The sequence below is a fragment of the Protopterus annectens genome, chromosome 4.part0, assembly GCF_019279795.1.
Source record: "Protopterus annectens isolate FY-2018-M chromosome 4.part0, PAN1.0, whole genome shotgun sequence".
Lineage (NCBI taxonomy): Eukaryota > Metazoa > Chordata > Ceratodontiformes > Protopteridae > Protopterus > Protopterus annectens.
This window is the reverse complement of record NC_056733.1, coordinates 683,127,587-683,140,175: the sequence shown is the minus strand read 5'-3', so window position 1 is coordinate 683,140,175 and position 12,589 is coordinate 683,127,587. Positions and strand designations below refer to the sequence as shown.

Below are 12,589 nucleotides of genomic sequence, written 5' to 3'. Positions count from 1 at the left end.
ACCTGAGACGCAAAAGATTCCATGTGTTTCTATATCTGGACAACTGCCTCATTACTGCCCCGACCAGGCATCTTCTGCTACAAGCCATGGATTACATTCTTCAACTCTGTTCCTCCCTAGGAATTACCATAAATTACAAAACATCTATGCTAGAGCCATGTCAGTCCTTGGTATTCATAGAACTCAGATAAACACAACAATTTTGTCAGCAAACTTCCTCAAGACAGAGTACGTGACCTTCGATGCCATGTAAGGACACTGATCAGAAAGAAATGTGCTTCTGCCAAGCTAGTTCTACAGGTTTTAGGGAAAATGGCAGCTTCAGTTATTCTAATTTCACTAGCTCGTTGTCATATGAAGATTCTCCAGTGGTTACTCTTGACACAATGGTCATATCTGGATCTTCCAATGACACAAAAGAGTATAATAACCGATTCATGCAAAAAGGACCTCCAGTGGTGGCTCATCTCTCCCCTTGTGTCTCAGGGCCGCCCCTTTATCCCCCCTCAGACCTAGCCATGGTGACCTCGGATGCTTTCCAGATAGGGTGGGCAGACATTATCTGAGGAAGACAGTTCAAGATACCTGGTAACAACATGAGGCCCATTTGCGCATAAATGTTCTAGAGATGAGGGTGGTGCTGTTGATGTTGCAAGCATTTCAGGATTCCTTCCTCCGGGTACAATAACAATTCAGTCGGACAACATGTCTGTGGTCTGGTACATAAGCAAACAGGGGGAAACCAGATCTTATCCCCTATGTTGAGAAGCCCTGAGGGTCTGACAATGGGCAGAGGCCTCCAACCATTTTCTCATAGCAATGCACATCCCGGGGAGATCCAACGTGATTGCAGATAAACTGAGCAGAGCCATTCTATGGCTTAACAAATGGTCCCTCAGTATGAAAGTTGCGGAAGAGATCTTCTGAAAATGGGGCTTGCCTTGCTGCACTCTTTTTGCTTCATCCATCAATGCCAAATACAGCAACTACTTTTCCTTGATCCCCCCAGTGGGGGAGTCACCAAGGGATGCACTTGTTCACGATTGACCTCCCCGGGACTCCTATATGCTAATCCCCAAGGTCCTACAGAAAGCAAGTTTGTTGGAGACCACAATAATCCTAATTGCCCCCTATTGACATTGACAGATATGGTTCCCCTTTATTCGGCTTCGTGTGCAGGAGGGACCATGGATTCTGGACCTAGTTTTAGATCTGTTGACTCATCCATCAGGAACGGTTCACCCCAGTCTAAACAGTCTCAAACTAACAGCTTGGCTGCTCCAGTTCCCATGATAACCAGGTTTCCTCTCTAGTTAAAAACATTTTACTATCTTCCCATAAAATGTATACAAAAGAAAATGGGAAAGATTTGTGTCCTGGTTCAGTACTAATCAGACAGACCCATTCACAGCTCCATTACATTCTATCCTGGAATTCTTGGCCAAGTTATTCAATGAGGGAGCGGCTGCCTCTACTATTAGACTACATCTAGCAGCAATCTCAGATTTTCACATACGAGAAAATGGTTCTGCAGTCATTTCAAACAGACTTTGCAAAGCATTTCTCATAGGAGCTATTGTAATTCGACCCCCGTATAGAAACCCAGTTCCACCTTGGGACTTGAATTTCATCTTATCAAAAATCATCTCCCCTCCATTTGAACCATCTGTTATATGCAAATTTAAATATCTGCCATAGAAAACTCTCTTTTTTAGTAGCTATTACTTCAGCTAGGAGAGTTTCATAATTACAGGCCTTGTCTTACAAATCTCCATATATAATTTTTCAAAAGGATAGAGTCTTTCTACACGCTAACCCTTCCTTTTTACCTAAAGTAGTTTCAGAGAGTAACCTCAACCAGTCTTTTGGATTACCAGTGTTCTTTCCAAATTTTCAGAACAAAGGGGCATACACTTGACATATTTTAGATATTCACAGACAGCTACGTTTTTTAGTACAGGACATCAGAATTTAGAAAGACAGATCAACCTATTTATTTCCTATTCAGAGATTAAGAAAGGCCGACCAGTCTCTAAGGTAACATTATCTAATTGGCTTTCACAATGTATATCTTTCATATACAATTCTAACAAGACTATAGCAAATATAATCAAGGCTCATTCCCCAGGTCAGTATCTGCTTCTGTAGCTTTCCAAGCTAGATTACCTGTGGGCAAACCCACAAACCTTATTACTCATTACAAGTTAGATTTGGCCTCTAGGAGTAGAGGCATCCTTTGGTTCTATGGTTCTGAGAAATATTCTCCCATGAGCCATCCAAGAATCAGGTAGCTAGGGACGCAGTCCCATCAGTGAGAATAAAGACGAGATTGACAACATCACATAAAGAAGTTATGCACTTACCATAGCACTCCATGTGTGTTGTCCATCTCGTCCTTTATTCTCACAAACCACCCACCATAACCCCTACATTTTTGTCCTGGGAGACTGAGTAGTTCTAATTGGATCTTTACAGGACTGTATATCCTCTGAAATAATGTGGGTTCTTAATATGATGATGATAAAATTATTCATCTTGTCACTGCTTCAGGGCAGACAAGATCTGAGTTGGTAAGGGAGTTGCATCATGGGTAGGGAAAAATGCCCACGAGCTTAGCTGAGGACCTTGAGCTTATATAATGGTCGAGATGGATCCGTTGGATCAAGTTCGACCCGCCAGTGAGAATAAAGGATGAGATGGACAACACACAAGGAATATTATGGGAAGTACATAACTTCTTTTTTGAAATGTGAGGACATAATTTGATTCTGTCAAAAGGCTTAGGCTTCTCCAATTGGAAGTTACAGTGCAAACTTCCTTAGTTCCATTGGAGTGAATGAGAAACTAATGCTCTAAAAATATAAATAAATTACTGTAAATATGAATGGGCACATGCCCACTGATTCTGTGAGCATGATGTTTCACTGTTTTTAAGGATAAGCATACAATTTCTTGCTACAGAGTTACATTTATTGTGTAATTATGTTCTAACTTCTTAAGTTTGGTCCCTTGTATTTTTTGACAGTCTTACCGTAGTTTCCTCTGTGTCCATTGATGATACTACTGAGTAAGAAACTGTAAGTCCTCCCCCAGTGAGACAGAAAGGGGGGGGGGGTGTAGGTGAGGTAATGTTTTCTACTCCTTTCCTCAACTGTCTTTCTGGCACCCAAGCCACTTCTCTAACTCAAGTCACCAGTTTTATGTGCAGGCAGCCTGCATGTCTGCCAGCATCTGGGTCTATATTACATCGTCGACTGCTTAGGTTGTCGAACGCCTAAACGTCGACAACTTAATATCGCGAATGGCACTTTCCACACAGGGAAAGAAAGGTGTTGCCCAAAGTAAAAAAAAAAAAAAAAAAATTTAAACAGAAATTAAGTGGGGGGGCTTTGCCCCCCACCCCCCTACTAAATATACTAACTCCGAGATCGTTCTACGTTGTACACAGGGAAAAATCCTCGTAACAGCCAAATAACTTGTTTCCCTGTGTGGAAACTGCTGATCTGAAGTAGTTAACTTAATTTGATCAGCAACCTGTGGGTTTCGGATCCAAGCCGGCAGCATACCAAGCAAAAGATCTAAGCTCCAAGCTCCTCCCCCCTACCCATACTACACTGCAACATCCTTCCAATCCTCATATCTCGTTTGCCGCAGCTTCGCCAGCATGGGATTTTTGAGGTCCAAGCAAGTTGTCAGGGTTTTTTCGAAAACTTTGGTCTGTGTGTGCCCCTTTTGATAATTTTAGTAATAATTATTAGTTTATCCCTCTCTACAGATTACCGTCAATGCTAATTATTGTTTTTTTGTACTTTGAAAGTTGTTCACTTTCTGTTAGTGTAGGCCCCCCTTCCCCCCATAGAGTGTGTGTGTATGCGTGTGTGTGTGTGTGTGTGTGTTCCCTTATTATGTCGGAAAGTCAGAAGGTGACTTTCTCTAAGTGCACAGAGTGTGGCCACAAGCTGTCACCAGTCGATGGTCACACTCTGTGTGTAGTTTGCTTGGGGGTGTCCCATTTGTCATCCGACTGCAAAATCTGTGCAGCCTTCAATCCCCGAGCCCTGCAGGATCGCAGGAACAAGTTAATTCTGCTGCTTCCTCACCAGCCACGGCTGTGGCTGTCCAGCCTTCAGGCCTTCCCCCCCTGTTCGGGACTCACCCTCCCACCTTACCACAGGGAGAGAGAGAGGTCAATAAAAAGAGAATAATAGAAAAACACAGGGAGACAGAGAGACATTCAGAGAAAGAAAAAGATAAAGATAGAGTGAAGGGCTGCAAGTGGCAGGCTGAGTTGGATCCAATGGCCCCCTTACACAAGGCACCTCCCGGACGTCCCACCCACTCAGAGGGAGGCCGCAGCCTTGGAAATACAAAAGCTGCTAGAAAAAAGAGCCACCCAGCAGGTGCCCCCTGACCAGTCTGGATCAGGCATCTATTCCAGGTTCTTTTTGGTGCCAAAAAAGACAAGGGACCTAAGGCTGATTCTCGACCTATCAATAATGAACCTGTTCATTGCCAAGGAAATGTTCCGGATGGTCATGCTTCAATCTATCCTGCTCTTCCTGCAGGAGGAAGACTGGTTGTGCTCGATAGACCTCAAGGATGCATACTACCATATTCTGATAGGTGATCCAGGAGGTTCCTCCGCTTTCGGCTAGGGGCCAGACATTATCAATTCAGGGTCCTACCCTTCGGTCTCACCACAGCCCCCAGGGTGTTCACCAAGGTCATGGCAGTTGTAGGGTCTCACCTGATACTTCAGGGCATTCAGGTCTTCCTGTACCTGGACTACTGGCTCCTCACCGCCCCCACCAGGCATCTACTGTTACTAGCCAGAGATTTCTTTCTCTGGATATCACCTCGGCTAGGGATTACCATAAATCTCAGGAAGTCTTCTCTTCAACCTGTTCAAGTGTTAGACTTCATAGGGGCGAGAATAGATTCTCATCAGGCCAGGGCATTCTTAACCCCAGACAGACTACACAGCCTGGCACTTCATGTGTTAGCACTTCTGCAGTCCTCTGCACCCCCTGCAGAATTAGTCCTGAGAGCCTTAGGATCCTTGGCAGCAGCTGTCAACTTGATCCCTTCTGCTCGTCTGCATATGAGAATTCTAAAGTGGACGTTGCAAGTTCAGTGGTTGATTCTTCATCAAACTCTAGATTTTCCAATCCCTCTGAGCAGTGTGTGCAGAAATTCCCTCACGTGATGGCTCCAATCTCGGAATTTGCAGGAGGGATGTCACTTTATTGCTCCCCAACCCCAAGCCACAGTGACTACGGATGCCTCCCGCCTAGTGTGTGGGGGCATTGTTCGGGCAGGACTGTTCAAGGCACATGGACTCAAAACGAGACCGTTCTGCATATAAATGTTCTAGAGATGAGAGCGGTCCTTTTAGCATTGCAGGCCCTTCATGCTTATCCTCCTCTGGGAACTATTGCGATCCAGTCAGACAATATGTCAGTGGTCTGGACAGCCTGAAGCTCACAGCTTGGCTTCTCCAATTCCACTAGTTGCTAGGACTCCCGGTATCTCTTCTGTTAAAACTATCTTTGTTGCGGCACATAAATCCTCTACCAGGAAGATTTACTGTAGCAAATGGAGACGCTTCTCCATTTGGGCTTCACAGAGAAATGTAGATCCTTTTACCGCTCCGATCCCAGTGGTATTAGACTTTTTGTCTCATATCTTCCAGCAAGGAGCCAGCTGTTCCACAGTGAAGGTCCAGCTGGTGGCTATTTCTCATTTCCATGTAGGGGACAATTTAGGCTCTCTCGCTGCTGCCAGAATTTGTAAAACCTTTTTGAAAGGCACTTTTCTTCTGAGACCTCCTGTTAAGAATCCATCCCCGCCATGGGATCTGACTGTGGTTCTTCAGGCCTTAGTTGCGCCTCCTTTCAAGCCCTCGGCATCAGTTGACCTAAAATTTTTGTCATGGAAGATGGCTTTTCTGGTAGCTATAACTTCAGCCAGGAGAGTGTTGGAGCTTCAAACTCTTTGTATGAAACCCCCATATCTTGTGTTTCGTAAGGACAGGGTGTCTCTCAGGACTAATCCATCTTTTCTCCCTAAAGTTGCTTCTGAGACAAACATTAATCAATCTATTAATTTGCCTGTCTTTTTCCCTAATTTTCAGAATAAGGGGGAATACAAACTTCATTTGCTGGATGTTCACAGGCAGTTATGTTTTTATTTGCACAGGACGGTGGTCTTTCGTAAATCTGATCAACTTTTTGTTTCCTTTGCTAAGCCCTTTTTAGGGAAACCAGTTTTAAAAGTGACTCTTGGTAGGTGGGTTTCCCTTTGTATCCTACAAGCATACAGAGAGCTTGGTTTACCAGAACCAGTAGGAGTTCATGCTCGTTCTACACGTTCTATGGCAACATCTGCAGCATTCTGGTCTAGAGTTTCCCTGGATGACATTTGCTCAGCCGCTACCTGGGCATCCTCTCACACCTTTATTACTCATTATAAACTGGATTTGGTGTCTAGAGGAAGGGCTTCCGTTGGCTTTGCAGTGCTCCGGAATATCCTTCCTTAAGGGCCTCCCAAGATTTGGGGTAGCTGGGGACTCTGTCCCACAGGTTGCTGATCAAATGAAGTTAACTACTTGAAGTTATGTACTCACCATAACGTTCCATCTGTGTAAGTAAACTTCATTTGTTAGCAACTGTCCCTCCCTCCTTCCCCCTTACCTTGGTGTTTATTTTTGCTGAGCTCGATGTTCGGAGTTCATGAGCTGGAGGTTTGTTCTTGGTTCAGGGGTCTCAGGTTAGTTTGTTGGTGTCACGTGTGGAGTGGCAAACTCGATCTGAGGATTGGAAGGAGGTTGCAGTGTAGTATGGGTAGAGGGGAGGAGCTTGGAGCTCGGAACTTTTGCTTGGTATGCTGCCAGCTCGGATCCATATTGTATCCGAAACCCACAGGTTGTTGACAAATGAAGTTTACCTACTCAGATGGAACGTTATGGTGAGTACATAACTTCTTTTTCATGATTTTAAGTTGTCGACGTTTAGGCGTTCAACAACCCAAGTGGGCGACAATTTAATATAGACCCCAGCATCTAGATGAGATGTACTTTTATTTTGATGCTGTGGCCATTATAGAAAATAATCTCCCTTTGTACTTCCTTCGCCCTAGAGACGCATATATTTTCACCATATGCACACAGTGTCATCTCTTATCTTATAAGTTTTATATACGTGTATAGATATATGGCCTTTATTACTAAGGCAACAAGTAATTAGTGCATCATAACATGGTGTACATTATGGTGAAATAATTACACCGGTTATGCAGCAGTTAATCAACCTGAGGGCAGTTACTTCACTGTCCTGTGTCATTATAATGTTTACTTTTATTCACTTAGCTGAAATAAAGACGTAGAATCATTGTGTATTCCAAGCCGACAAATTCAGTATATACCAAACTTTAGGATCCAGAAATATGGCCATTAATTTCAGTGACATGAGAGAGTGTGTTTGTGGGTATGTTGACCTACAGTGGCTGGAAAGAAGCAGATGTAGCTATGTCAGTAGGCAAATACTGTGATGCAAGTATTTCTACTGAGAATAAAATTTCATCTTTAATAAAATTTGGTAATAAGTGGTTAGTTTATTGGCCAGAACACTGGTATCTGTCAAAAGAGACAGCCACCAAGTTGGGCATTTTTTTATTCTTGTCCTTTCATTGAAAAACAAAATGTAAAACTGAAAGCCAAGCCAGAATGCAAGAACAGAGCATGTATTTTTTTTGTTGGTTTTTCATTAGCATTTAATTTGTATGCAATATGTTGAACAGATTAGAATAAAAAAATCTTGTTATAAGTTCATTTGCGAGAGCTTAGTTATAATAAGCTTGTAGAGCATGGAGCACTATGATTATGCTCCAAAATCGCTTCTGTAGCATGAGATCCGACTGTAACAGTGCTTGCAGATGTGTGTAAGAATTGCTATACACCCCCTAAGTGCTGTTACTGTCAGGTCTCCCTGAAGGCATGTTCCTTTACTTTAAACTGTCCCTGAATGTCTTGCCTCATCTGTCTGTGGAAGTTTATTGATGTCCGTCTGTAAATTACTTATTTAAATTAGATTACTATTTAAAAATTGTCCCTGACTTTTTTCTGCAGTTATATTTTCTTGCTTTCTATGCAGCAGCATTCACTAAGTAAAGCAAATCAGCTTTTTTTTTCTTTTTTGTAACTGGTAGTACATGGAATAGATAAAGCTCCATGCACTACAAAGAGTTCGTGTCTCACCGATCCTAATCAATGACTGTGTTCTTGACTTGGATGCCAGGACTCACCTCTTTTACTTCACTCTTGAGGTGAATTTCTTGACATCCATATCAAGAGCAAAAAAAAAATATGGGTACAATTGGAGACCCAATAATAACCCTCTATGTTATTGCAAAGGCCTTATGTAGACCTTGCTCTTATTATTGAAGTTTCTGTTACTTCACAGATGGCAACCACAACAGAACTGCATTAGAAACTTCTTACTGGCTTTGTGCTACCACTGAAATTAAAAAAAGTGTGGCACAGCAAAATGTCTAATGGCTGTTAAAACTTTTGGTTGCTTATAGAGGCAGTTCTGGCTGCTTGTTGTGTGGCAGTGAGGTGTGCTAACAGCTGTCAAACACTTCACACATACACATTTTGTAAATGGTAGTACACTGAGTGATAAAATTTCTTCTGTTGCAAAGAATTATGATCAGGCCACTTGCCTAATTTTTTTCAAGAAATTTGCATTTACTATGAATGAATAGATGAACCTTCTAAGAATTATTTTCTCAAACATATAAACTGCTTATGGAAGGCAGCACACCCATAATCCTCTGTGTTATAGTTCTCCTTTCTAATTCAGTTTCTAAAATCTACATTGTAGTCTTTTGGAAAGTTTCAGTACTTAGTTTTCTGTAAAATGTTTAATGACTTTTGCAGAAATCCTTATCTGATCTACATATTTAACATGCTGATTGTCATGTCACAGATGTTAGTTGTATGTTACAGAAAAATTTACAGTATTTTTGCTGTTTTACAGCACAATGTTGACCTGCGAGAGGAAATGCCAGATCATACTGCAAAGCGCATGTTGGGTCTTCTTGGAATATTGAAGTACAAACCCCCAGGAAATCCTGCAGATATGTAAGTGAAACTATTTTTGCCTTGGCCTGTGTTCAGGCATTTTAAAACAGCAAGATGACATACATTTCTTGAATACATTCAGTGTTAAGTAGATCAAGAAAAAGGGTAGATAGTTTCTTTTTCTGCTTTTCTATAGGTTCGTAGGTAAGTACTAGGCTACCTGCCCTTGCAGAACAGATAAACCAGACGTGTCATATCCACATATAAGAGTTCCTTGTTGCCAAACCAGTGTAGTGACAGAGAGCAAGAGTGACATGGAAGACAGTATGTAGGAGCAAAATGAGACCAAAGATTTAAAGGAAATCAAAACAACAGTAGGTAGTTTCTCTGCAGTCTGTAGGCTAAGAGGCTGGTATTTTGCAGAAAATGATTGATGTACCAGAGTCTGTAGATGATGGTGCTTTGTACTGGAGGTTCACTTGGAAGTTTACAGTTGACAAAGCAATTTTGCTGGAATTGGTGACTGAAAAGATCATCTGAAAGAGTTTTGAACTTGCATAATTTGCTTAAACAATATAGGTAAAACATCTTTGGTAGAAAGCATACCAGAACTGTTCCTGGTAAAATAAAAATCTGTGCAGCAGTAGTTCAGAAGCAGGCAAGGAGTGAAATGGCAGTGTTGCAAACATCATGGGAGAAAGGAGACAAAACAAAGAAACAACCCCTAGAGTACTGCATTACAAACGTGTTGAACCTGTAGGTTTAGTTGAAGAGATTAATTCTGTAGTGTTCTGGGAAAGAGACTTATGAGACTATAACTTCTAAGAGTTTTTTTGAAGGTAGAATTGTCACTGAATTTAACATAAGAAAAAATTAGCTTTCATGTGAAAACTTAATTGTAAAAAAAAAAAAAAAAGCACCATGGAATGGCAGTGTAATGCTGAGAAGCACACAGAATTCATATCAAAACTACTCAAATAAGGAATCAATAGACTGGAAAAATAGATGAGATGTTCTATCTCGCCTTCATTCTGTACCTCAGTTCCGACTTGGCCGTATACAAAAGCTTGAGGTCTTCCACTAGCTTGTGGCTGAAAAACCCTATCACATCATGCCCTAGGAAGCTCCCCAGATCTCGTTTGCCACTAAAACAAGATCAAGTGCTTCATACTGGCTCTGGAACTGTTTCTATTTGTTATTACTGTTATTTCTCTCATTTTTAGAGTAGTTTGTTAGTTTATATGTCGCAGTTTTGGCATGTTCACTGCTATTGTTTTTTGCTTTTGGTCATCATTTATCCTCAAGGCCTTTTTCCATACCCAGTCCCAGCTTAAAGCCCATTTTTAGTTGGAGGACTTTTATTTCTTGTCAAACTCGTTTTTTATTAGAGAGTAGTTAGTTTTGAATTATTTTTTTCTTTAGATCAGGCTAGGTTGTTTAAGTTAGAGGGCTGCTTGGCCCGTTTAAATTAGAGGGCTTTTCTCTTAGAGTGCTTGTAAAAAAAAATATATATGTATATATATATCTATATATATATATATATATATATATCTATATATATATCTATATATCTATATATATATATATATATATATATATATATATATATATATATATATATATATATATATGCACATATATATATATGTATATGGGTCTAGGACACATGCTCGACTAGCATATGTCCAAATCACAAAACATCGAACACACATACACGAAAGCGCTTAACATTGAAAAGCGCTTCCGTGTTTGTGTAGTTAAAAAAAAAATCTATGTTTCTGCAGGGGGGCTGCACCCCCCACACCCCCCTACTTTATTATTCTCACTCCAGGATCGCACTGCAGTGGAGAAAAGGGAATTTTCCCTTACTGCATTGTAGTCCGATCTACGAAACAGGCACACATACATGGAAGCGCTTGTCGATGTTAAGCGCTTTCGTGTATGTGTGTTCGATGTTTTGTGATTCGGTCATATGCTAGGTGAGCATGTGTTCGGATCCCATGTTTGGATGACTACAAACTAGGAGCCATAATCAAGTCCCCAAATGATGTGGACATCCTACAGAAGGGCCTCACTGAGACAGATGCCTGGTGTCAGAGCCATGGCCTCAAGCTCAATGCCAAAAAGTGCAGTGCCATCCCCTTTGGTAAAAACTCTGTACCCATGAACTACAACATAGGCAGCAATCTACTTAACACCGAATGCATGATAAGAGACCTTGGGACCCAGGTGGATAGTAGTCTCTCCTTTGATAGTCACGTCGCCACAATAGTCAGGAAGTCCTTCTATGTGGCATACCTCATCATAAAAGGGTTCTCATCCAGGAAAAAAGAGGTCATTGTTCCCCTCTACTCGTCACTCATTAGACCCATTATAGAGTACAACGCCCCTTTTGGAATGTACCTCACACGAAATCTGCAGCAGCTGGAAAGGGCACAGAAGTACCTCACAAAGAGGATTACTGGTCTCAAACAAATGCCCTACACTGACCACCTCAAAAAACTCCAGCTTTACTCCATAGCATATCGCCTACTCCGAGGTGATCTCTGCCTAACATATAAAGCTATGTCAAACCCAGAGCTATTGGACATGCTACACCTAAAGAAATCCCAATCCCTCCGAGCTACACACTCTAGGGACCTAAACCTTGACACCACAATAAACATGACACGCTGGAGGGATCGATTCCTGTCCCAGAGACTTCCTATAATCTGGAACAAGTACCCATCTATGTCAAGCAAAGTTCTTCATTAGCACTCTTCAAGAAAAATCTTGATGAGTGGATGAGAAATAGGAAATACACCCCAGGATCACTTCTGTATCTCTGCTCGACAGTGGCACAGGAAAATAACTTTCTGGGGTGGCGTAAGCCATAGAACCTTTCTGGCTAGGCTTACGTAGGCCCTTGGGCTGATAGCCTAGTACCTACCTATGAACCTATATATATATATATATATATATATATATATATATATATATATATATATATATATATGGTTTACATATGTTCGAATACTTCATATGTGTGCAGGTGACATGAGCAAACATTATATTTGCGAATGGACTGTACATTCGCAAATATAACGATGTTATGTAGTCCTATCTTGCCTACATTCTTAACCGTGGGTTCGGAGCCGAATATTGGCTCCGACTCGGCCTATTTTACTAGCTCAAAAGTCTCTGATTGGCTGGGCTAAGAGGGTATCCCATGGTACCTTGCTTCGTATCTCCAGATCTCGTTTGCCACATGTAGAGCTCAGACGTGGTCTCACTTGGCTGTGGCTAAGTACCTCTTTTGACTTATTTCTCTTGAGAAATTGGTTGCTTTATACTCAAAAGCTATTTTAATAGCTACATCTTGCTGCTCTCGCTGTGATTGTGTGTTTCTTGGTGTTTTTCTGGTATCCCTAATTGTTCCCACGGGCTAGGCCCATTTTAGTTAGAGGACCTAGTCCTCCCTTAGTGAGTTGTTTGTGTGTTTGTTTCCATATTGTTTAAGAACTGTTT

At 41.5% G+C, this 12,589-nt stretch overlaps 1 protein-coding gene across 1 annotated transcript in view; it reads left to right on the top strand.

Annotated features, from left to right (window-relative positions):
- The window catches only part of IFT81 (intraflagellar transport 81), a 2,787,102-nt gene that overhangs the window by 255,232 nt on the left and 2,519,281 nt on the right, over nt 1-12,589 (top strand). Inside the window, exon 3 of the mRNA XM_044068648.1 lies at nt 9,039-9,142. Within this exon, the coding sequence (XP_043924583.1) occupies nt 9,039-9,142 (104 nt within the window). The remainder of the gene's footprint in view (nt 1-9,038; nt 9,143-12,589) is intronic.